A 24,115-nucleotide genomic window follows, 5' to 3' on the forward strand; every position below is an offset into this window, starting at 1 on the left:
CAACTAGCCGCACCCGCTCCGCAGGTGCCGCGTCGCAGTTTTGGCCTTGTGTGGCTGTTGGGAGCACGTTTGCTCACAGCCTTCAGGAAGGACTCGAGGGAGCAGGGATCACGCTCGCACCATCAGCGCCGCTGCAGGGACTCACCTAACCAGGAGTCCCTGCTTTTTCCGGCACACCTGCTGACCTGTTGCCCCTCCCACCCCTCGGTCAGAGGGTGAAAAGCGTTCGAGCTCCTCACTTCAGCGGGATACACACACGCCGAGGGCTTACCGGCGTTTCCTTGTGGTTGCTGTTGCTACTTTCGCCTACAACTAGCCGCACCCGCTCCGCGGGTGCCGCGTTGCAGTTTTGGGCTTGTGTGGCTGTTGGGAGCACGTTTGCTCACAGCCTTCAGGAAGGACTCGAGGGAGCAGGGATCACGCTCGCACCATCAGCGCCGCTGCAGGGACTCACCTAACCAGTAGTCCCTGCTTTTTCCGGCACACCTGCTGACCTGTTACCCCTCCCACCCCTCGCCTCACGCCCCCATAAAGGGACGCCCCTTCCCCGCTGTGCGGGAGCACGCGGGAGCATCGCAGGAGAAGCCCGGGACAAGGGCGGGACCATCTTTGGCCATCAGGGGCCAGAAGAGGCCGGGCCGGGCCACACCTCTTGGCTCTGCTAAGTGGGCACAGGAAAAACTGGAGCATGGCCACAGGCACTAGAGCTAGTAAATCTAGGAAAGCTGCGGGAGACACAATCACAGGTACAATGGATCAATTCATAACTCGGGCTGTCTCCATTGTAGAAAAGGAGATCGTCCTAGCTGAACGAACACTATCCCGGGACTCCAAGGGCCTGTCACATAAGCGCTCATCTCTGGGCGCCCTTGCTCTAGCCCCTAGTCCAGTAAATGTACCTTCTACACCATTTGTGGTAGTTGACTCACCGGACATTGACGAGAGGGTGAGTCGGATTAGGGCAAGCTTAGAAAGGGTATCGACCATTCCACTGGACATTGCTCATGATTCAACACACCCTAACCCACCTGATTCACTTAATCCCTTGCTGGGGGTCCAAAATCATGATCTTGATCTTGAGATCAACAATGCCCAAAGTCCTTCTGTTACATCCAACGAGGCTTTACACCTTCCCCCCCACAGCCGCACCTATTGAAGCTAGCACCTCCCTAGTAGCAGCTCTAGTAACTGCTCCATCTGGGAAACCAGCATCAGGATTTGCTGCACCCAGGAAAAGAAAGCGCCCTGTTAGCCCTCGCAGGGGGGGTTCTCTAAAACCATACAGCAAATTAAGTAGGCACAATGTGACCAAAGGGGGTATCTCTTCAAACCACATTCTGCACCCAAAAACTACTAACACTCACACTAGAGTCACACTACCCAAGGGCCCTGTTTGCCCGTTAGGCACATCAGGCCCGCCAGCGTCTCCTAGCACCACCCCAGTACCTCAGGCTGTGCATACTGATACTGTCCCTCCACCCCTAGACGTTGAGGGCCTAATTAGGTCTGTGGTGATGCCCCTTGCAGACAAGATCGATTGTCTCACACGGAAATTAGCCACCCTTGAGCAATCAATGTTGGATAATTTCTATGCTGTGAAGTCATTGGTTAAATTTCACTCTAAGATGCAGGGAGAAGACAATGGAGGGTCAAGGAGTGGTGCAGTAACACTACTACCCTCGGAGCCAATGTCTCGTCATATAGAGCCTGTACTTGGGAAGGCCCCACAGATAATACAACCTAATATAGGAATCAGTCCCGCTCCACAAACCTCTAATCTTAGACCCAGCTTGGGCCCCCCAAGGAAAAAATCCAACACTCAAGCACCGAAGGCCCCCAAGGTTAACTTTGCTCCCAACCCAGAGCCTACAGCGTCAACCTCAAAAGTAGCTGAAAATACGCCAACCACGCCGAATGGAAATGTAATTCCACCTATTCCCATCTCCGGCAGTCAGGTTGCGCCTAAATCTCTAGCTAAACCTCCAGCTAAATTACCATTGGGCAGGGCAAAAACAAACACACCTAATGCTAGCCTCCCCCCTGGGTGTCAACCGTATGTGGTAATCCTCACGGGGGTCCCGGAGCTTGAAGAGGGTTCTTGTGAGTTGTACTCTGACCTCAAACACAAGACCCTCTCCTGGCTTAGATCAAACAGACCTCTCCCAGGGCATATCGATAGCAGAATAGCCCATGTCCGTCGTGTGGGGTGGATTGGCAATAGACGCAAGGATTTAACCGGGGACTGCGTGCTGATTAATTTCAGCGATCCCAGAGCAGCAGGTATGATCTGCAGTCAGCAGTCGCCACACAACTTCTGCGACATACAAACTAGGGACTTGGGGTACTTCTATCGTCCTCTTCCATTACCTGGGTTTAAGAAGTTTTTGCCGGATGGGGGTAGAGGTGCATGGTATCCCCACTATCCAACCCTGGATGCTAGAGTAAGGGCATGGACGCCGACCCAAGCGGCTCCACCCCAGGGATGGGGTTGGTGACTTGGTGATCAAGTTGTATTAAATGCCCCTCCACCTAAGGTTAATGTGTCGTGCACAGCTGAGAGGGTTCCCTCGATATTAGTTACCCCCCCTGTGTCCCAGCCCACGCCCATCCCCCCCACCTCCTCTCCCTCAGGCTGTCGGACCGAGTTCACTGAGTCCATGGAAGAAGTAGAAAATTCAGGGGCCCCGAGTAGGGTTGCTGGATGTGCTGGGTCACCGATTCGTCCTACCCTGAAGGCTATCAGTTGGAATGTGGCAGGCTTGAATAACAAGTTGGACGCCCCGGATTGGGTGGCGCTTACAGAGCCCCACGCCGTCTGTGCCTTCCAAGAAACGTGGTGTGTGGAACCAAGGCACAGAGTAGGATATGCCACCTTCTTTGTCCCGGCGGGTATCCCAGTATCAGGAAGAGGGCGTCCATTTGGAGGTCTTTTAGTCTGGGTCGACATATCATTAGGATGGCGAGTGCACCATCATCCCCAAAAATCACCAGATTTGATGTGGCTCACTGTAAAATGCCCAAATAAAGCTGAGCAGCTGGAGATTAATATTTACACACGAGGGGCTTCTGGGAGGGCCTCGTCACCAACCCTCCTGGCTCTAGAAGCAGTCTTGGGAGAGTGTCGTGGCGACTCACTAATTTTGGTGATGGGGGACTTTAACTGCACATTCGAGCCTTTGATGGCCGATGAATCCTTGGACCTGTTTGACGAAGATTCGAGGAGAGGCATCCCGTCCCTCGATCTTCCAATTGTCAAAAGGTGGACAGCCAGAATCGTCCAATTGAATTCCCTCACACTAGAGTTTGGCTTGAGAGCAGCCAACGGGAGAACACGGTCAGACCTAGAGGGGGCACACACGTATAACAGGGTGGGTCACTCATCTAGGATAGATTATATCCTTTTAAATTTTTCTTTGTGGGCCCACATGGAGGATATGATAGTTTTGCCTTCCTTGGAAAGTGATCACAATGCACTCTCATTATCCCTAATACATTGGTGGAGGGCCAGTGGCTCATTACTTGGAGCCCCTGCCGCATCTGAGCAGAGGTCATTGGGGGGGGGTGGTCCCTTCCAACTGCCTCAGACGTTTAAAATGGGACAAAGTGGCTATTGATGAAGAAAAACTATCCTGCATCAGAGCCGTTATCGCCGCAGCTTCTGATATTCTGGAAAGTCACCCTCCTAGCCCGTACAAGATATCAGCTATGTTTAGCGAGGTTTCGACAGCGATAGGGGACTTGTTCATGGTTAAACTGAATTCCAAGGGAAACAAAAACAATGATAAGCGACGGGGCAAATCAGGCTGGTATTCATCGGCGTGCCGTGCTGGAAAAAGAGCTCTAATCATGGCAGTAAAGAGCGGCGATGCATTAGCAACAGCTGCTAAACGCAAGTCCTACAAATCTGTAATTAATACAGCCAGGAGAGACTGGGAAGATGCCTTCTGGCAGGAGCTCCGTGCAGCAAGCGCAGAAAAAAATGCAAAAGGCTTTTGGGACTTGTTACGAAAGAAACACAGACCCTTGGACACCGTCATTACATGCAATATAACCGAAGATCAGTGGCACTCACACTTCTCAAAGCTGTATACTGCACCTGCTGTAGAAGTGATGGACTTCCCACTACCTCAGATTCATCAAGGTGTTGGCAGCTATGAGGAGAGCTTATTTTCCAGGAAAGAGGCTGAAACTACCATAAAATCTCTGGTACCCCGCAAAGCAGCTGGACCTGATGGCCTACCTGGCGACCTTCTCCGCATGGACATAAGCGAATGGGGTACGCTGATTGCCTCGCTACTGAACGCAGCTATGGCAGGCGCCCCCCTCCCTGCTTCCTGGATGGCAGCTGAGGTGGTCCCCCTGCACAAGAAAGGCTCAAGAGATGACCCAGCTAATTATAGACCGATTAGCTTAATAGACTGTTCCCAAAAAGTGGCGGGCAAGGTCCTCTTATCTAGGGTCCAGCAGTGGGCAGACGAGAATAAGATACTCTCGGACTTTCAGGCTGGGTTTAGATCCGGGACAGGGACAATAGAACAATCGCTAAGGCTACTTATGATTTACTGGAAGGTCGTCACGATTGGAAAGGGTACCTTATATCTGGCCTTCATCGACCTCCGGACGGCCTTCGATTTGGTGCCTAGAAACAATTTGTGGAAGGTGTTGTGTGACCTCGGTATGCCACCCTACTTGCTCCATCTGATCATGAGGTTCCACGAAAATAACTACGCCCAAATACGTTGGGGGACAAATGGACAAAAGACCCCAAGAATAGAGGTGAATAGAGGTGTACGGCAAGGTTGCGTACTTGCCCCAACCCTGTTCTCCTTATATGTAAATGGGGTGGTGGACTTCTTGACCCAGATTCCAGGAGATGCGCCCCGTCTGGCAGGTCGCCTAATCCCTACCTTGCTCTTTGCTGACGATACTTTACTTTTGTCAAAATCTCCAATGGGCCTCCAGCAGCTTCTTTCTGGATTTGACAACTTCTGCAAGCAGAGAGGTCTTTGTATTAATACAGACAAAACCAAGTATCTCATTTTGAACCCCCCACACAAGTCCGGCCCCCCTCCAACATTGGGGCCTGTTGCACTAGAAAGAACCAAGATGTTTGACTATCTGGGCATTCGCTTGGTGGATTCTATGAAATGGGACTGCCATTTGACCAAAATGTTGCTGAGCTTAAAAAGAGTGACTGGGGCCCTGTTGAAAGAGCAGAGAGCAGCATCTACAAGATCAATAGCGGCAGTAATGGACATTTACTCCGCCAGAGGAGTGAGTGCAGCACTTTACGGGGCGGAGCTCTGGGGGATGTCAAACATGAAAGAGCTAACCCGAGCTGAGAATGCCTTCCTGAGAAGCCTAATGTCTCTTGGTCCCTCTGTTCCTATTCTACCCTTGCAACTGGACATGGGTTGTCGGGCGATTGAAGATCAAGCAAAATTACGCCCCCTGTTACTGTGGGCCCGCATCTGGAGAGTGCCAGAGCTCTCAAGCTATGCGCATGGCCTACGGGAGATAATTAATTGCCCTGGTTGGGCAAAAATAAAATGGCTAAGGAACGTTAAGGCTCTACTTACCAATCTGGGGCTGGAAGAAGCATGGCACCAACAGTCAGCCCCGCCTAAATCCATGCTAAAACAACTCTATTGGTCATGGGTGGCAAGCAAAAGAAATTCTTCCTCAACGATTTGTAAATCCACCAGAAATTTTGTGGAGTTTAAAGATGCCCCCATCAGAGAATTGTACCTGGACATTGTTACTGCCCCATGAGATAGATCCCTGTATTTTAAATTTAGAATAGGTCTTCTCCCGGTTATGGAGCTCACATGCCACTGGAAAATTCCATACCAGACTGCGCCATGGTGCCCATTTTGCCCTCAGCGTCGTGAATCTGTCCCCCATCTGTTATTCGAGTGCCCTGCCTATAAGGTTCCCCGCATGAAATGGATAAAACCAATGTGCCTCACCTTGGGCACTAGACATTGTAATGTGGCACTACGAATTTTACTCACAGACACTCGTTCATTCTTCGCATGCGCCACCTCGAAGTACTTAGGTTGGGCATGGCGAATACGGTCAAAAAGACTTAGGCAAATTGTTTAATTATGACTTTAATATATGGTCTGTTTCTGACCTATTTTTTTTAGCTAATTAAAAAAAAAATTCCCTTTAGATATTGCAGAAAAAATGTTGAGTCTTAGTATTTCAAGGGCTTTTTATGTCTTTTACCTAGTAATGTTTTAAATGAATTTATCATGTATGTATGCTTTTTAAGATATTTTTTATGTCGAAATAAAGCCTACTTGACCTGACCTGACCTGGTATCCTTATCAGACTTCTCAGATGTTTGAGAAGAGGGCTTTTTGAAAGCTTTAGCAGACTCCACCACTGCTGTAGCTGAAGATAGTCCTTCCCTCTCCTTTGCACCACAGTGAGATTTGCTAGGACTCCGGCAGGGTCTTTTTTGAGGGCTTTGCAGGACGGTCTGTGGATGGTGACGGGGAAGCCCTACCCCTTTTCACTTACCTTCGGGATGAAGTGGCAGAAGATGAATCCTCACTGTATCCCATAGCGCCGTACGGACCTTGGAGGCAGCGCTACTTACCGCCAGCATTGCAGTCATCCCTGGGGAGCCCACGCTGTTCTCCCTCGCCGCAGTTGTCCACCACACCCGAGGACGCCGCGGGGGGGGGGGAACTACAGCTCCCAGGCTGCTCGGCGAGCACTTCCGCCTGCCAGCGCGCCCGGAGGCGCTTGAAAAGGAGCAGACTGCCCCGGTGGAGCAGGGGAATCCCATAGCGCCGGACGGACCTTGGAGGCAGCGCTACTTACCGCCAGCATTGCAGTCATCCCTGGGGAGCCCACGCTGTTGTTCTCCCTCGCAGCAGTTGTCCACCACACCTGAGGACGCCGCGGGGGGGGAACTACAGCTCCCAGGCTGCTCAGCGAGCACTTCCGCCTGCCAGCGCGCACGGAGGCGCTTGAAAAGGAGCACAGCGCCCCGGTGGAGCGGGGGAGAGTATCCCATAGCGCCGGACGGACCTTGGAGGTAGCGCTACTTACCACCAGCATTCCAGTCATCCCTGGGGAGCCCACGCTGTTGTTCTCCCTCGCCGCAGTTGTCCACCACACCTGAGGACGCCGCGGGGGGGAACTACAGCCCCCAGGCTGCTCGGCGAGCACTTCCGCCTGCCAGCGCGCCCGGAGGAGCTTGAAAAGGAGCAGACAGCCCCCGCGTCGCGGGAGTGCGCGGGCAGCACCGGGCTAAGCCCGGGCAAAGGGCGGGCCTCTGAGGCCCTCGGAGGTCAACAGTGGTCGGGCGGGCCACCCATCTAACGTCCTTTACCAAGGTGAGCTATCAGCTGTTATAATGGGCAAACGTAATGCTATAAGCAACACCACAGACCTAGTCACCCAGGACGCTGAAACCTCTACATCTCTTTTAATGTCATTTGAGACACTAATAGACACTGCTTTTAATGAGATTGCTGAAACTGAGAGGAGGCTTTCTATGGGCTCACTCACTATTAATCAACCTAGCACAACAGGTAGCCCAAATGATAATATGCATATATTCCCTGAAGTCATTGTGGTAAAGTCAAATCCTGCTGTCAGTTTGCCCATTGTACTTGGAGATGGAAACACTACTATTAATACAGCCCCAGTTGTAGGTCCGGATCCCGTTTTTCAATTATCATTACCAACAACCACCGAGTGTACTGAGGCCATCGAGAACACAGGAGCTAAGCGAAAAAGGGGCCCAGTTAAGTCTACAAATAATAAAAGGAAGCAGCCCCCTAGGAGTAATAACAAACCAACACCACAGAGTATGTGGACCAGGGGGATTAAACAAAAACAACAAACAGTATCTTTGCCAGATCAACCTCACCTGGGTGACACCATTGTTATAAATGACGGTATAAATTCTACTACAATTTCTACGCAGACAGAATCCCCCAATGAAAATAGTCTTCATTCTAAACCAAAGGGGAATCTTATTGAGACCATCGCGGACACAATTTTTAAACAATTAGAAGGTCAAATGATCAGACAATTTAATAATATCTTTAAGAGACTTGACAGACTGGAAACCCTAATCAAAAATGATGATGCTAAGAGAAAAGGTACGGTGTGCCTAGATAAGATAAGAGGTGAACGTTTGTTAAAAGACCTGGAGTCTATCACCCGTGCCCTTACTAGTGGTGACTGTACAAAAAACTGTAATTTGTCCACAACAAATGGGGTTAAAGAACCACAGGTTGTCATTAGTCCGCCCACGACTATAACATTATGGCGGATGCAAACACAAGGAAGGATTAGTTACTTACCTGTAATCCTAGTTCTCTTCCAGGGGTATACTCATTAAAGTCATAAGCACTGAGCAATCTCCTTATGAGAAGCTGGAAGACACACCACACAAACAGAGTGTGGGTCAGTTTGACATCTTCTTCCCACAGGAAGGACATTTGTAAAATAAAGGTGGCATTCTGACTAAAAAACACCAACAGCTTAGTCAGAAAAGGGTAACAAACCACCACCAAAGTTATATTTTGTCATGAAAAACCAAGTTCTGACAGAAAATACTTCAAAAGAGCAGAGCTCAAGTTCCAGGTTCCTCACAGAACAAGCTGGAAAAAAGAACTGACCTAACTGCCACCTGTGGGGCATGATGGGAACAGAGTTCTCCTGGAGGCCTTAAAGGCAAAGTGTGCCGATTCTCTGGGGCCTTAAAGGCAGGGTGCCAGTCTGATTTTCTGTACAGACAGTTTTTCATATGCAGCCCTTTTAGGCTAATAACTGTTTACTACAGGTTCTTTGATGAAAATAAAAGGTTTTTCATGGCTATGAAATGCATTTTAGGCTCATGCCTGTTTATTGCATTTATATACAGCATATTTTCATGCTTCAGAACGCGTAAGGTTTGGTTCGATTAGCCTATGTGTTAAGGTTAGGCTGCATATTATGGTTATTATACATGTATATGTGTATAATTACTTAGTACTTTGTACTTTTGGTTATATTTACACGTATATATGTATATTGTTCATGTGTTCCGGGTCCCCGCTCATGAGCGGAGATAATTCAGTGCTTATGACTATTAATGAGTATCCCCTGGAAGAGAAAGGTAATTCCTCTGCTTCTTTAAGTACATCATCCACCCCTCAATCTTCCTCGTCCTCCACTGCTCCTAGTGCCCCTAAGAACAATCAGAAATGTAATTCTGTCATAGGCACGACCAAGCAGAAGGTTCCTCCCAACCCCAGCCAGAATAAGACTCCACATGAGGACAACAGGCCTTTCAAACATCAAGGCCCTGCTCTACACCTTCCACCTGAGGCATGCCCCTATGTCTTGGTTCTGGCTGGTATTCCACCTCTTAGGGAAAAGCAAGGAAAATCGTGGGTTCAATTGCACAATAAATGCATCGACTGGTTAACTAAGCATAAGGGGGTCGGCTACGACATATCCAAAGAAATCTTATCTACACGCCGAGTAACCTGGGTCGGTCCTCTTTTTAAAAACATTAATGGGAACTGTATTATAGTCAATTTTAGGAACCCTGGCACCGTAAAATTTCTGTTAAATAAGAACTTTGTCCAACCCGGCCCATCCACTGTGGTGACCCCTTTACCGCTAAGTTACTTCTATCGACCTCCACACAGAATGATGCAGCCACCTCCTGTATTCCCGCTGCAAAACAGGTTCTCAATACTTCGCGACTTGGGCACCTTGGACTGACTGTCATCTACTGCTAAGGAACCAGTTGTTGTGGCCCCTGGTTTTGACCATACAGTGGAAATATCATCTGAGGCACCCCTGACATTATCCAACACCTCCCTGCTTGAAACCCCACAATGTGATCAACGGGTGAATAAAATAACAGTATCTACCCAAGCAACCAATCAGGATGTCTGCCTAAGGCCCGATAAAAACTTGTTAATCCTTAGCTGGAACATTGCCGGCCTGAAGGCAAAGATGGAAATCAAATCCTGGAAGGACTGGGTTAATTGTCACGATGTGTTAATGTTCCAAGAAACCTGGTGCACAGATGACCTGTTATTTGAAGGGTACAGTTGTCATAATAGGACTGTTTTGGCCCCCCCTCTAGGTCGACCGAGCGGGGGCCTTTCGATTTGGGTCAAAATATCTGCAGAAGCCAAAGTTGAAGCACTTCAAACTAACTGTCTAAGCTTCATGGCATTGATATATACTAAGAGGACAAGGCTATGTTTGATTAATTTCTACAATAACGATTTTTTGTCCCAACCCAATCGTAATTTTATACTTTTGTTTGATTTTATTGATGAAATCGGGGAGGGACAGAAATACGGGAAATTTGATGGTATTTGCTTAGGAGGGGACTTCAACGCACATATACATTCCAGAAATCCCCCCTGTAGAAGAGGTGCAGAACTGTTGAATCTCCTCGCAACTAGAGAACTTGTAAATTGCATGGAGCACGCTGGCACCGAAATAAGCTCTGCCCCGTTTCCCACTTTTATTGGCCATTGAAGTGCCACCACGATTGATTATATATTTGTTCCATCTTCCATTGCTAATGTTTTAATTAAAGCCGAGGTAGTGTGCAAAGTATATAGCGACCACTATCCCATTGTAATCCACCTACAACTTCCTGGGCGTAAGTGTTCACAAAATAAAATAGGTGCAAGAAACTTGGAAGTTTCAACGGACAAACTGAGGGTAGTTTGGAGGGGCGTGGATAACAGGGGAGTCCTGGCAAAGGTTATTAAAAAACACCGAGCTTTGATTGACGTGGGGGTAATGTAATCAAATCATTTAGTGAACTCTGCTCTGCAATAAAAAGTGAGATTTCTAGACCGGCTCCCAGGAAACTTGAGGAAACACTTGGATGGTTCGATGACTCTTGCTCTAGAGCAAACAGGAACTTAAAGGCTGCACTTAAATCTGAACCCAGGGATATTCCCCAAGTAAGGTTGCTTAGAGCAGAGTATAAATCTACCCTACGTATTAGATCAAATGAATTAGTTAAGACCCACTGGGAATCCCTTGCACGTATGGCTGACCTAAAAGATACCACAGGGTTTTGGAAGGAGGTAAGGAACCCAAGATCCTTAGGTTCGAATTTAACAGCAATCAACTGTAATATCATCGGGCCTGTGTGGGTTGATCACTTTTCAAAAATTTATGCCGCATCTGACAACCACACAGCAACCCCTTCCCCTTTAACCCCTTTGAACATCTCTTTGCCTGAGGTCGAGGATGCCATCACTGAAAGTGCAGGTAATAAAGCGCCTGGTCCCGATGGGCTTTCGATCGATCAATTAAAGTGTGAACTTAACTTTTGGGCCCCACTGTTATGTAACGTCTTTAATAATTTAACAAATGAATCCATCCCCGAAACGTGGTCGTGTAGTAATACTGTACCTATTTTCAAAAAAGGTGACAGGTTGGATCCTGGGTGCTATCGCCCTATATCGTTAATCGATAATACCCTGAAAGTCCTGGGCAGGGTCATTTTTAAAAAAATAAGAACTTGGGCAGATGAAAGCAAAATTCTACACCCTAGCCAGCTTGGTTTTCGCAGCAGTGTGGGCATGGTGGAACAATGTTTGAACTTGAGTTTGATTAAGGCAAAATATAACACTGCTAAAAAATCCCCCTTATATTTTGGTTTTATGGACTTAAGTTCTGCATTTGATTTTGTCAACCGTTCTCGTTTATGGTCCACCCTTCTCAATTATGGTTTGGATGATTATTTGGTTCACTTTTTAGCCTTTTTACATAGTGACTTAAGAGCACGTGTGCGCATTAATCAATCTGGCGAAGTTTCCAATGACATCAGCATTGGCAGGGGGTCAGACAGGGAAGTGTGCTGGCCCCCCCTGCTTTTTATTCTTTATATTAATGATTTGTGCAGCTCCCTGAGTACCCTAACAAAAGATGTACCCTACGTGAATGGGGTCCCCATACCCACTCTTCTTTACGCAGATGATGCGGTCCTAATGGGCCGCACACCTAAGGCACTGCGCACTTTAATTTCAGGTTTTGTCCGTTTCATGGCTGACCTAGGCTTGACCACAAATTTTAAAAAATCTCTTATCATGAGCTGTGGCCCCAAAAAGTATAAAATTATTGAGATTAAATCGGGGACAAATGTTCTGAAAAGCACTTGCACTTTTCCCTATCTGGGGTTGCTATTTTCTAACACTGGTTCCTGGCAACCACATGTTTCTTATGCAAGGAACAAGTTGGGTAAAGCGATAAATTGTGTCACTTCCTTACGACAACCCAACCATGCTGATGCGATTGCACCACTAGTAAAGATCTACCAAACCCAATGCATCTCAACTGGTACTTATGGCGCTGAGGTTTGGGGTTATACAAACTGTATCCATATCCAGACCGAAGAAAACAGGTTTTGTCGGAAGGTGCTGGGTGGGGTAATTTGTTCCCCACACTATATATGTCACAGTGAATTAAACATCCCATATATAGAGGATGTCGTCAGATCTAGACCAGCACTCTTCTGGCTAAAGATATGGATTAACCCGGCTGCCACTTTGACCCGTGATATAATCTTGGATTGCCTGAAATGTGACAGGGCACATTGTATTCCGTGGTTAAAAGCTGCAAATGAATGCCTAGATAGCGTAGGGCACGGTTATTTGTTTACTTCACCCAGTTTAATAAATCGCTCACATAAGACTATTATTCAAAGGGCCTTATATTATTTGTACAGAGAGGAGCGGGAAAGGAAGAATCTTTCAAAGTGTACTGTTACAAAATATATGGGTTATTTTGAATCCCTAAACAGTCACCCAGGCCCTCCACGGAGATACATACGTTTACATCTTGGTAGATGGAACAGGAGCCTACTGTTTCGCTTTCGGGATGGGAGCATAGTAAACTTATTAAACTTCCCCCTGGGTTACAATAAACATCTGGAAACTTTAAATTGTCCATGTAATCCAAATATGAAACAGAGTCTCATGCACTTTTTGTTTTTCTGTGATTTTTATAAACTGTTTTCCGCTCATTATTTAATGCCTTATTGCCGGAAATGTAAGTTGTTCAACTTTAGAACAGCATTGAGGAACTTATTACTACTGGGCTCAGATGAAGTAATACTCAGAGTGAGCTGTTTTCTTAAAGCTGCTGTTCGGTCACGAGCCACTTTACATATTGATGTATAATATTCCGCACATTGCACTTTTGTTCTATGCACTTTATACTTCATTTTGCACATTTTGCATTTTTGCACAATATTGATCTGGATTCATTAATGTTGCTGCTATTTTTTCACTTGTTTTTAAAAACCTTTTTAACTGTATATACTGCTGTTTTTAACAAAGAGGGACATTTAGGTGTTATTGTGGAAATGATTGATTGAATTATGTTTAGGCTGTCCTGTTTTCAGTTTCTATTTTTGGTAAATTCTGGTGGGGTTTTTTCAGTGTTTTCAATATTTAAAAAAATAGTTGTTATCAGTGGTTACACATTTTCACGCCACTAAAAACAACAGAAAAAGTGTTTTTCCGGTGTTTAAGGAATGTTTTGCTTTTATCACTGCTTGCTTTCTGCACTGAAAGAACATGGTATATAGAGAGTGTACGTATAGTGTATATGAGGTACAAAGAGATTTTTGCAAATTAATCTTATTGTAGTACACCATACAATACTTCTTCAGTGAGCCTTTGGTCATGTGCACTTGCGCTTTTCTTCCCATGTAAACTTTTGTGAAAAGGCCCTCTCAGCATTCATAGCCCCTTGGGCTGAGAACCGTCAGTTGGGATGACTCTTTCCTTGATGCCACATAAAGCACAAAATGATAAATATTTGCATTTTAGTTCCTGGGCATAAGAAAACAGTGCACCAGAATGGACTAAGAAGTCAATAGCATCCCTCATTAACTCTGAATATTGTAAAGATGCTTTCAGTATGCCATCTAACAAGTGGCAAGGATCTCTTCACTTCAGCTCGGGTATCAATTTTGACAGGTCATCACACAAATTTTTTATATACGTAGCTGAATCACTGCAAATACAAACAATATCACTCTAATCTTTGTTGAACTTGGAAAGAACCTTTTTTGCAGAGCAGAACAAGTGACACTGCGTTCCATGTTTTCCAAAAGTCTGGTGTCACGTCTTCACCACAATCCTAGATGCTTGTGATATATATATACTTGCCACTATACCTTGCATTTAATGTTTAATGCCTGAGGTGTTGGCAATTCACCTACTATCAATACTGACCCACTAGAAACTATGGTCTGATGTATATGGGGTTTTTACCCATTCTCTGTGGGTAAATGTGATGACACATATTAGGAAAGATTTTTATGAAACTAGCCGTTTTACCTATCAGTGAAAGAATCAAATGCAGCCAAAATTTCAAATATTAGTTTGATATGTCCTGATTCTCTACAGCTTATAAAATAATTAAACTAGACCTAAAACATGAAACTAAACCCTGCATCTTTAGACCAAAGGCCATAAAACTGAAAAAAAGTGAAAGGAAGAAGAAACAATATTTTAGTGGCATCCCTAAAGAACAAAACTCAAGCAGGATAATGTTAGCCAGTCATTCTTACTGCTAGCTTCTACAACAAAGTTACATCTTATTGACCCCTTCAGTAAGAACAAAATTACTCTTTCACTTTCTTTTTCCTTTCTTTGAATGGCATTTAGTTTGTGGTTGTGCAGGTGTTTTTTCAGTGTTTATATGTTTTCACCGGTGAGGGCTATTTTTCTTTCAGTGGGGTTTTATCTGTAATTATAGGTTTAAACCTAAAACCCCACAGCCTAATTATGTTCTATGCCGGCTGTTATATCATTGTACTGTACGGTTTGAAATTGCAATCTGCATGTACTTTTATGGATTTTTTTTATTCCGAATAAAGATCTTTTGACACTGTTACTTGACGGAGTTTCCTTCCTCGACTTCAACTTTTGGAGCCAAGTGAGGAGACAACCCTCACGGTCCCGGAGAGTCTTTGTTGAGAAGGTGCGGAAGATCTTGCAGTCCTCTGTCTTGTGGTCAGGATACAGGCAATAAATGCAGTCCTTATGCCTGTCCTCCACATATAATCTTTTCTTACCACAGGTGGAACAAGCCTTAAAAAGGGCTTTCTTCTCCTTGTCAGACATTTCAAGATGAAATACAAAACAAATCTAAAGACAAAACTGATGAAAAATAGTCAACTAGAATTGAAGTGAGCAGAGTTCAAAGGAGACTCCCTTAGCACAACGTGTGGTAGAAAATCTGAGGCTCAGAGGTTCTCTCAGGGGGGTTCTATGGGGAGAGACTAATCTGATCGGCTGTTGCTTTACTTTGGTCTCTTTTGCAAAAAGAGATGGCTGTGCTACAAAAAGGAATGAGGTACAAAAGGGGGTGGTGATGGACGGAGCATCTGAATCAATCAAACACTCACACCCAGTCAAAAGATCTGGGTTGAATCCATCACCGTTCTTTAGCCCACTCTGCCACCCCAGTTCAGACATGGCTATATGCTCAGACGTGAGTCCCTTGCTCACTTTGCCACTGGATTCAAGCAAGCCAGGCTGAAGACGGCTGGAATGCCAGAAACCGGTCCTCGGAAGCTTGTTTCCGGTCCAGGGAAGACATGGCATGGCAGTTCAGGCTGGACTGTTCCCATGAGGCACAGGGTCAGACTGATTTGCATATAGCCATGTCTGAAATGGGGTGGCAGAGTGGGCTAAAGAACGGTGATGGATTAAACCCAGATCTTTTGACTGGGTTTGAGCGTTTGATTGATTCAGATTCTCCGTCCATCACCACCCCTTTTGTTCCAAAAAAGGGAATGAGGCCTAGGCCTTTTTTCCTTTCTCTTTTGTACATACTGCTATGTTATTTTGTTTACCGAGACTCCCATTCCGACGACGGGGAATGATACAAGCTTTGGGAATCTATGAAAGTTCCAATACTGGAGTAAAAACAACCACCAAGAACAGACCACATCAAAATTCCAATACCCCCCATCCGCTCAATTGCGTGTCAAACAGAAGGGCAGGGGCAGATTGGTAGGACTCATTACAGGCGAGGAAGAGCAAAGCAGCATTACTCAAGGAAGGAAGCAGTCTTTATCAGAGGTGAAGAAGGTGAGAGAAGAGTTTTATCCAATATAAGGGGGAGGGTATCATTCTTACCAGAGGTGAAGGAGCATGCATTTTAGCAGAGCAAAGAAAGAGCGGGGTTCTTAGTTGAGGCGAGGAAAGGCATAGCTTTAAACTAAGGTGAGAAAGAATGACTCTTGGTTTCGGTAAGAAGTGCAGGACTTTTACTCAATATGCAGAAGCATATACTTCTTAGCTTCAGGTAGGAAGCAGGAATATTACAGAATGTTTGGAATGTTATGGCACAATTCTTACCAGAGGTGAGGAATGCCAGAGTTCCAATTGTTTCATTGGACATGATGTTGTGGAATCGGGCCAACTGTCCGAGCATCTGCAGGCTGGCCTCCTTCTCTCTGCGAACCTCAGTGGACAAGTTCTCCCACTCCCCACGGTCCTTCTCGATCTGCTGGATCTTAATTTTACTCAAGTACTGCGTGCAGAAAGAAAAATCACCCCACTTAAAAACGATCAAAGGAACAGTATATTTGTTTGCCCTCTAAGCTTGAGAAAGGTAAAATTTTGACTAAGTTTGAGAAAATGCAGCAAATCTCATGTATTCAGGATCTCTTTATAGTGACTTCGACATTTCAAACTCTTGCACACTCTTGCTTTCCCATTGTAAACTCCTCAGGGCTCCGATACCTTCAGCACTAGAGACAAACAACCCTTGCTGTGTAAGTAGAGTATAAAAGCCCTCCCCAAGTTCGCTGGTCCAAGATGTTACATTATGTTAAACCTCCCTGAACAGTTTTGGAAGCACAGAGTTTATCAATTCATGAACAATGTAGATACTGCTGAGCTTTCAATTCATTTCTTCCTCAACTGCGGAGATACGTAAAGAGATCCATTAAAATGAACTTTGGTAAGAGCACAGATACAGGCACAGCTCAGGGTCACACTTCACCTGAATGGCTTCGTCCAACAGGAAGATGGCATCATTCATCAACAGGTTCAGGAACCGCAGAAATAGAGGGGGATTCATGGCTTCCAGGTTCTCTGAAGCATAGTTTGCCAGTTGCTGCAAAGGCACCAAAGAACAGTAAGTTGTAATGTAGAGCTGCTGCATAGACACCAAATTAGTCTGTCGAGGAATTAAAGGTTCTGCACTAGCAACGAGGCACAATCAGATGGAGAGCAGAGCCCCTGCATGCATCTCTAGAGCCACTTCCAAGGACCCCTTCAGAAAGAAGGTTTCATGCCTCCCCACAAAGTTCTTGAAGTAAGACAAGTCATCAGTTTACAGTAATGGAATTGGGCTGCTCTCTCTGAAAGGACCTCCACAAGCACAATGAAAAAGAGAAGCTGCACAAGTTCACACAACGCACATACCTCTGTGAGCTCTCCCACTTTTTGCATAGTTTTATGTTAAAAAAAAAAAGGTAGTGGCAGACATTATTCCGGGAGTTTGAGTATAAGGGATTGGACAAGTCCCCAGGCAGGGTTCGTGCTACTAAACACAACAAAAAAAAAAAATAGGCTTGCTTACTCACCTTGATACTCTGCCGGTAGGATTCCTGACCCCACATATACTTCAAGATTGGATACATGGGCCGGCGGTAGTTGAACTTTTGCTCAAACTGATGTGGGTCACCTGGACAAAAGGCACAGAGAAATACATTTATGTGAGAAAGCAAGCCAAAGCAGTTGGGGTAACTAAAAATCGAGGGAGACACACACTTCTTTTTCATAGCTATCCTGCATATCATTGCTTTTCCTCACTATAGTGCATTAAATATTTAAAGCAGGACTCATAACGAAATTCCTCAGAACAAGTAGACAAGGGCCCATACATGGATTTAATGTCTCACATTTTGGAGTGAGGACACAAATTTGCTTGCCATTAGGAAACAGTAACACTAAGTCTCAGAACAAGACTACCATTATTGGTCTCCGACTGGAATCCAAACTTTCAGATCTTATTGATATTTAGAGGCCCACTGCTGAAAGAGTTTTTTGTGACTTCTAATCCTCACCTTTCACACTTGCTCAAAAGATGAGTGACAAAATGGCCTTTTTAAAGGCTTCGTTCTTGAATTAACAAAAGAGAGAAACTGGATGTTCTACCTCCATCGACAGGTAAGTGCGAATGATATTGCGATCCTTTCTTCATGCAGTTCAACTAGAATAACTACTTGTGTCAGCTAGACTGAAAAACCACTGGGCCATTGTAGATAGATCGAGTACTGCCAGACACTGCCTCAGCATGCAGAAAGTGTTACATTCTAGAAATCTCTTACTGGGTTCTTGTATAATTGTCCAGCATCCTAAGCCACTCAACCACTCACATTTGTAGCACAACTTTAGATCACCCAATAATTCTTTCTCTACAGCTACTCAATTCTTGTAGATTTTCTAAATCAACCTAGAGCCATCCAGAACTAGGACATAAGAGGTCAAATTATGTTCTGGATTCTCCAAATGTAAAGGGGCTTCCTGCAAAGTACATAGAGCCCACCCTCAAACTCAGTCAGGAGCTCTCAGGCCAGAGGCCCGCTGTCTGTGCACAGGACTGGAGGCGGCCCCCTGAAGCACAATGGGCCACCGCTACACTGCAGGGGCTGTGGGAACTGATGTTACGCCACTGGTCACTGACCAATCATTGGGTTTACTTCCAATAGGGGTGAGCTCAGCATTTAATCATCCCGAGCGTGTTTACATTAGTACTATAAGTTACAACACAGCCATAAGATGGTAAAGCTATACAGTTCTAGAAAATATATTTCACAACTGTTTTAAAGCTTGGATCAAGCTCACTTTCACAGACTGTACTAGTCTACCATCCTGCCATCAATCCCACACATATTAAACCCCAGCTTCATATCTTCATTACTGAAACCCACTGCCTCCTTCGGTTTTTCAGTTGCTTTTATTTATACGTCATTTTGTGGGGAAAGCAAATTACAAGTGAAGTGGACAAAGCCAGCTGCAATCATCTGATAATGGTGACAACACCTTTTGTGTCTAAACTAACAAAACAAAAAATATTAACTCTTAAGGTAAAAGTCCATAAAGTGGTCTGAAATCACAAACCAACAGGAAATGGTGATCCATTACTTTTCAACGTATAAATACAATTTGGAAAATGGTCTTCACTCCCAATTTTTGCACAAGGCAACTAAGGGGATGCAGAATGTGCCCAAGTTAGGGGATCCTACTATGCACACTCAAGAAAAATATCTTGTTTCTAAAGTGACATCCCAAGCATTGAAGGGAAGATCTGGTAAACAATATTAAGGGGGAGCATGAAGGACATGTCACTGGACACAAAGTTGATGGGTTCCATACCTATAACCCCCTTGAAGCAGACATTGGAGCATGACGAAGACCCACTCTATGTGCAATGATTCAGGTTGTTTAGGTAGCGGCCTGCAGCATTCGATTGACAGTGTGTTTAAGGCAGAGGCATTCTCAGTCTCGCCACAATTATTCAGAGCCTAGATTTGGAAGAATTCCTGTGCAGATGTTCCCAGGTTGGGATTTCCTGAGAAATAACTGAGAAACAAAATAAAACAGTAGACCATGTTGGGTACTCTGGACAGGAAAAATTTAAGCATGTATTTCTCACTAGAACTAGTTTCATATTCCTGCCCCTAGCATTCACAGCATCTCACATGAGCCCAACTGGTTCTATTCCATGTACCCATCACTGGCACTCACTACATAGCACATACCGACCACAGGCACTGGTACATCAACATTCATGCTCCTGGCATTCGTTGGGTCCTACATACCTGTGAACTCGATGTCCACAAAGACTTTGATCAGGGCCTCTGCAAGATGTGCTGCATGGCGGTAGGAGCAGAAGACTCGTTCTCGTTGGAAGACACTGGACAATAATGGGTTCTGAATAGTCTCCAGATGGGGCATCACTGCCTCAAGCACTTCCGCCAGCTTAGCACGAAGGTGGGGGTTCTTCATCCTGAAGGCACATGCAAAATCATGTTGGTTTCCGGGGCAGAATGGGGAGGACATACTCTGCAAGGTACAGGGTTAAAATCCGCTATACTGAACTTCTTAGTCAGTACAAGAAAGCCATACTAGATACAAAGAAAAACTATTTCTCCTCTAAAATCCAACTCGCGGAGAATCGGCCAAGAGAAATTATTTCTATCGTCCAGGATCTTGCTTTTTCCGACAGAGCATCACTCAAGCCATCTCCCTCTCAAACACTATGTGACTCGCTCAATCACTTCTTCCTGGACAAAATCAATAAAATCAAAAGTAACATTCCTCCTCCATCCCAGACCTTCACCGACCCCACCCGTCCTCTAGTCACGGCACACCTGGACTCACTTCCTCCCCTCTCGACTGACTCATTCCTCTCCATTCTCCCGTTGGTTAAGTCCGGCTCCCCGCTGGACCCCTGCCCCGCCTACATTCTAAAGCAGATTTACACTTACTGCCCCTCACCACCCTTAGCGCTCCTAAACAGCTCGCTGGCTCAGGGCATCGTCACCCCTGCACTCAAATCGGCAGTGATCGTTCCGATTCTAAAAAAACCTGGAGCGGATCCCTCCGATCCAGTCAACTTCCGCCCAATTTCCCTCTTGCCAAGGTATTGGAACGGCACGTGGTAAAAACCCTGAGCGAGTTCGTGGAAAGTCATGGTGTGTTGGCTCCAAGACAGGCCGGCTTCCGCCCAGCCCACTCAACTGAGTCCGTTACAACATCAGTTCGGGACAACCTCCGACAAGGTATGGATACCAATCAACATCAGGCCCTGGTCCTTCTGGATCTCTCCGCCGCATTCGACACGGTGGATCATACCATCTTACTTTCACGTGTCGAAGCGGCGGGAATCAGAGGAACAGCCTTACTTTGGTTATCCTCCTTTTTGAGCGGCCGGACTCAGGCGGTTCGTCTGGGAGAGTTCTCTGCAGAATTTCAACCCATACAGTGTGGTGTTCCCCAGGGTTCCTCTTTGTCCCCCCTTTTATTTAACCTCTACATTGCCCCCCTCATCTTTGCTTTACAGTAACTGGAGGTCTCTGTGTATGTGGAAAATTAATACAAACCTGGTGAACATTATCGGCGCCATCTTGCCCCTTTCCAAGCCCATTCGTGCGCGTAAGCGGCAGCCATTTTGAGCACCATGGCCTCCCTGCCCCTCGCTGATAGCCAGCGCGTCTCTCTCTCTCCCTTAACCTCGCAAGCATCCCCCCGCACACTGACAACCCCGGCTCTCTCATGCCTTGGGTCATAAACCCCTCTTCAGCGCAGATTCACCACAGAATCCCATCCTGTTCCCAGCGCGACACCTCCCCTCATTCCTTTCATGGCCTCAGATCCTTTTGATGCAAACCCCCTTTTCCTGTGTCCCCGTTTGTCTTCCTTGTTCCCAGGCCGCCACCTGGCCCTGCGGATACTGTTTATTACCCCGTACAGTAGGAAGCTTCCCCTCCCCATCAAAAGACCCTCGAGCCGATCAAAGCCCCCACCCTATGAGATCCGATCAACCCCATGCATTCCGTGAATCAGCGGAATGCCCTGCTGTGCGACAACCATCACCTGTTGTGACCGGGGTGGGGAATCCAACTGTAAATGTATGTGGGAACGGGCCTGAAGGGGAGATTCCGAGGATGTTCTTTCAACTATCAACGTGTTGCGAGAATGTGTTATGTGCAATAAAGGTCATAAACCCTAGTATAAGAGGCCAGGCCTCAGAGATGTGGTTAGAACACCTTGTGACGATACTTGCTGTCTGAATTGATGTGTTCTCCTCCGGAGAGAATAAAATCCTCGTTTCCTGCCTTCCAGTCTCCAGCGCCTGCTTCTTCATTGATTAACATTGGTGGGTCATAGAGGCGATACCGCCGGGCAACATAAAAGGGTCTTTGGTTACTGGTTGTCTTTGAAACCCTTTTTTACAATTGGCGCCCAACGTGGGGCCAATCAGCGACTCGTGGATCCAGTGGGAGAGGTCCTGACGACAGAGTGAACGACTGCAACGATCGGAAGGTACCCTGTCCGATAGACCCTCGTCTGACAGCCGATCATCCGAACTTCACTGGTTCCGAACAGACCTCTCTCGAGTGATCTGCGGTCCTGACTGGGAACCATCAGGAGTGCCACGAGAAGTACGAAGAGAAGAGGACGATCGGGCGCTGGATTCGGAAGACAAGAAACTGTCCATGCGGTCCGGGTAAGGTCGTGTAAACACGACGAATTGCGAAAGTGATTGATAATTGAAAGAGATTGATAATTGATGAGAAAATACTAGTATTACTTTTTGTTAATTTATTTGGAGATTCACTGTCTGCAAACGGAGAAACAACAGGCTCTCCCTTTATAAACAGCGAAGGATAGGTACGCACCCGTCGGACCTATCTTTCTCCCCCATTGAACAATTGCCCCCTCCCCCTACATTGATTAACTGTTATAGATTGTTTTCTGGAGATTCTCTGTCTGCAAACAGGGAAGAATAGGTCCCCTCTTTGCAGATAGTGAAAGGGTAGGTGACGCGAACTTTTGCGAGCCTACTTATTCTCCCCATTGACCATATTGATTTTTTATTTTTGACCTAACATTGATTAACTGTTATAGATTGTTTTCTGGAGATTCTCTGTCTGCAAACAGGGAAGAATAGGTCCCCTCTTTGCAGATAGTGAAAGGGTAGGTGACGCGAACCTTTGCGAGCTTACTTATTCTCCCCATTGACCATATTGATTTTTTATTTTTGACCTAACATTGATTGCTCAAAATTGGTTCATGAGGTATTCACTACGTACAAACAACGTAGAATAGAAATATTCTGTCTAGTCTTTGCACGCAGTGATAAGATAGGTAGTGCTGACTATTATCCCATTGTGATCCGTCATGCCTGTCTTCTCCCCACTGGTTAGTAGCCTGTTTAGCCCGGACCGCTTATTAGAGATGAACCATCCGGCTCCGCTGGAAGGCACCCCTAATAAGGACATGTTCATGAAGCATGGATTAATCGCTATAGCCTATAGTGAGCTGTGGCATAAATATACGAAAAAGGATCGAAAAAGTCAGTGGCCACTGAGAGGATCCTTTGATCTTGACAAAATAGAAACAGTAGAAATAGCTCTTCGTAGGAATGAAACAACACCTATTATGCTCGATAGTCTTGGTATGTGGCGCAAAGAAGCCACACGACGAAAGGAAGGCGACGAATTCGGAAAAGGTGAAGGGACACGACGGACAACCCTCCAAACGTCTAGTAGGCAAAGGGAAGGGCCAGCGATGGCGCAGTTCCGAGGAGTAGACATGAAAAAAGAACGGTATAAAGGGATGTGCCGACAAGCCAACCCCGGAACACAACGACCCGAAGGTAATCCCCCGACACTATACACAGGACGAACAGATTTAAAACAAAACCAATGTGCTTTCTGTAAATGTCCCGGGCACTGGAAAGCCCAATGCCCGACTCTGCAGAGCATAGGTAAGAACGGAGGGTCGACAGAAAGGACAGGCCGACAGAAAGGGAAAAGGCGCGAGATAAAAACCAATCAGACTAGTGCAGACAGGACAGACAGAACCACCCCGTTTGATTATGCTCGATGGCACAGATTTCGTCAGACCAATTTTAACGACATGTTAGAGTTCTGGGACTGATTGCTCTCTGTTGCTCCCCCACTCTGAAAAACAAACACAACTGCAGGCCAGTGTAAACAACCCCCCGTTAGAGAAAAGACTCAAGGAAGCCAAGCGTCTATTATATAACTTAGGATTTAATTACGGTAAAGAAAACACACAACCAACGGTAAATAGAATAACTAGTAGAACACTCTCTAAAACAAACTGTACTAATAGGAGAAATATAAAACGTATTATGCTCACTCCGGAAGTCCTCGAAATGTAACAGTTCGATGGTCCCGCCCATCCGAAACACATAGCACGTGTGGGGCGGGGCCTGCCAGCAGCCATGGGCCAAAAGAGATCGCCGGCGAGAAGGTACTGGAGGCTCCACGAAGCAGGCAATGAAATGGTCTTCCCATACTACCCTTCCAGGGATGGCGTCCCCCGGGCCG

The 24,115-nt window shown here is 46.1% G+C and overlaps 1 protein-coding gene across 1 annotated transcript in view; it reads right to left on the minus strand.

The window, feature by feature from the left end:
- The window catches only part of UBE4A (ubiquitination factor E4A), a 284,893-nt gene that overhangs the window by 89,767 nt on the left and 171,011 nt on the right, over window positions 1-24,115 (minus strand). Inside the window, exons 13-16 of the mRNA XM_086956992.1 lie at window positions 19,853-20,040; window positions 17,612-17,712; window positions 17,026-17,139; window positions 16,377-16,551 (exon numbers count right to left, since the gene is read on the minus strand). Coding sequence (XP_086813118.1) covers window positions 16,377-16,551; window positions 17,026-17,139; window positions 17,612-17,712; window positions 19,853-20,040 — 578 coding nt within the window. The remainder of the gene's footprint in view (window positions 1-16,376; window positions 16,552-17,025; window positions 17,140-17,611; window positions 17,713-19,852; window positions 20,041-24,115) is intronic.

The sequence above is a fragment of the Lissotriton vulgaris genome, chromosome 2_1, assembly GCF_964263255.1.
Source record: "Lissotriton vulgaris chromosome 2_1, aLisVul1.2, whole genome shotgun sequence".
Classification (NCBI taxonomy): Eukaryota; Metazoa; Chordata; class Amphibia; order Caudata; family Salamandridae; genus Lissotriton; species Lissotriton vulgaris.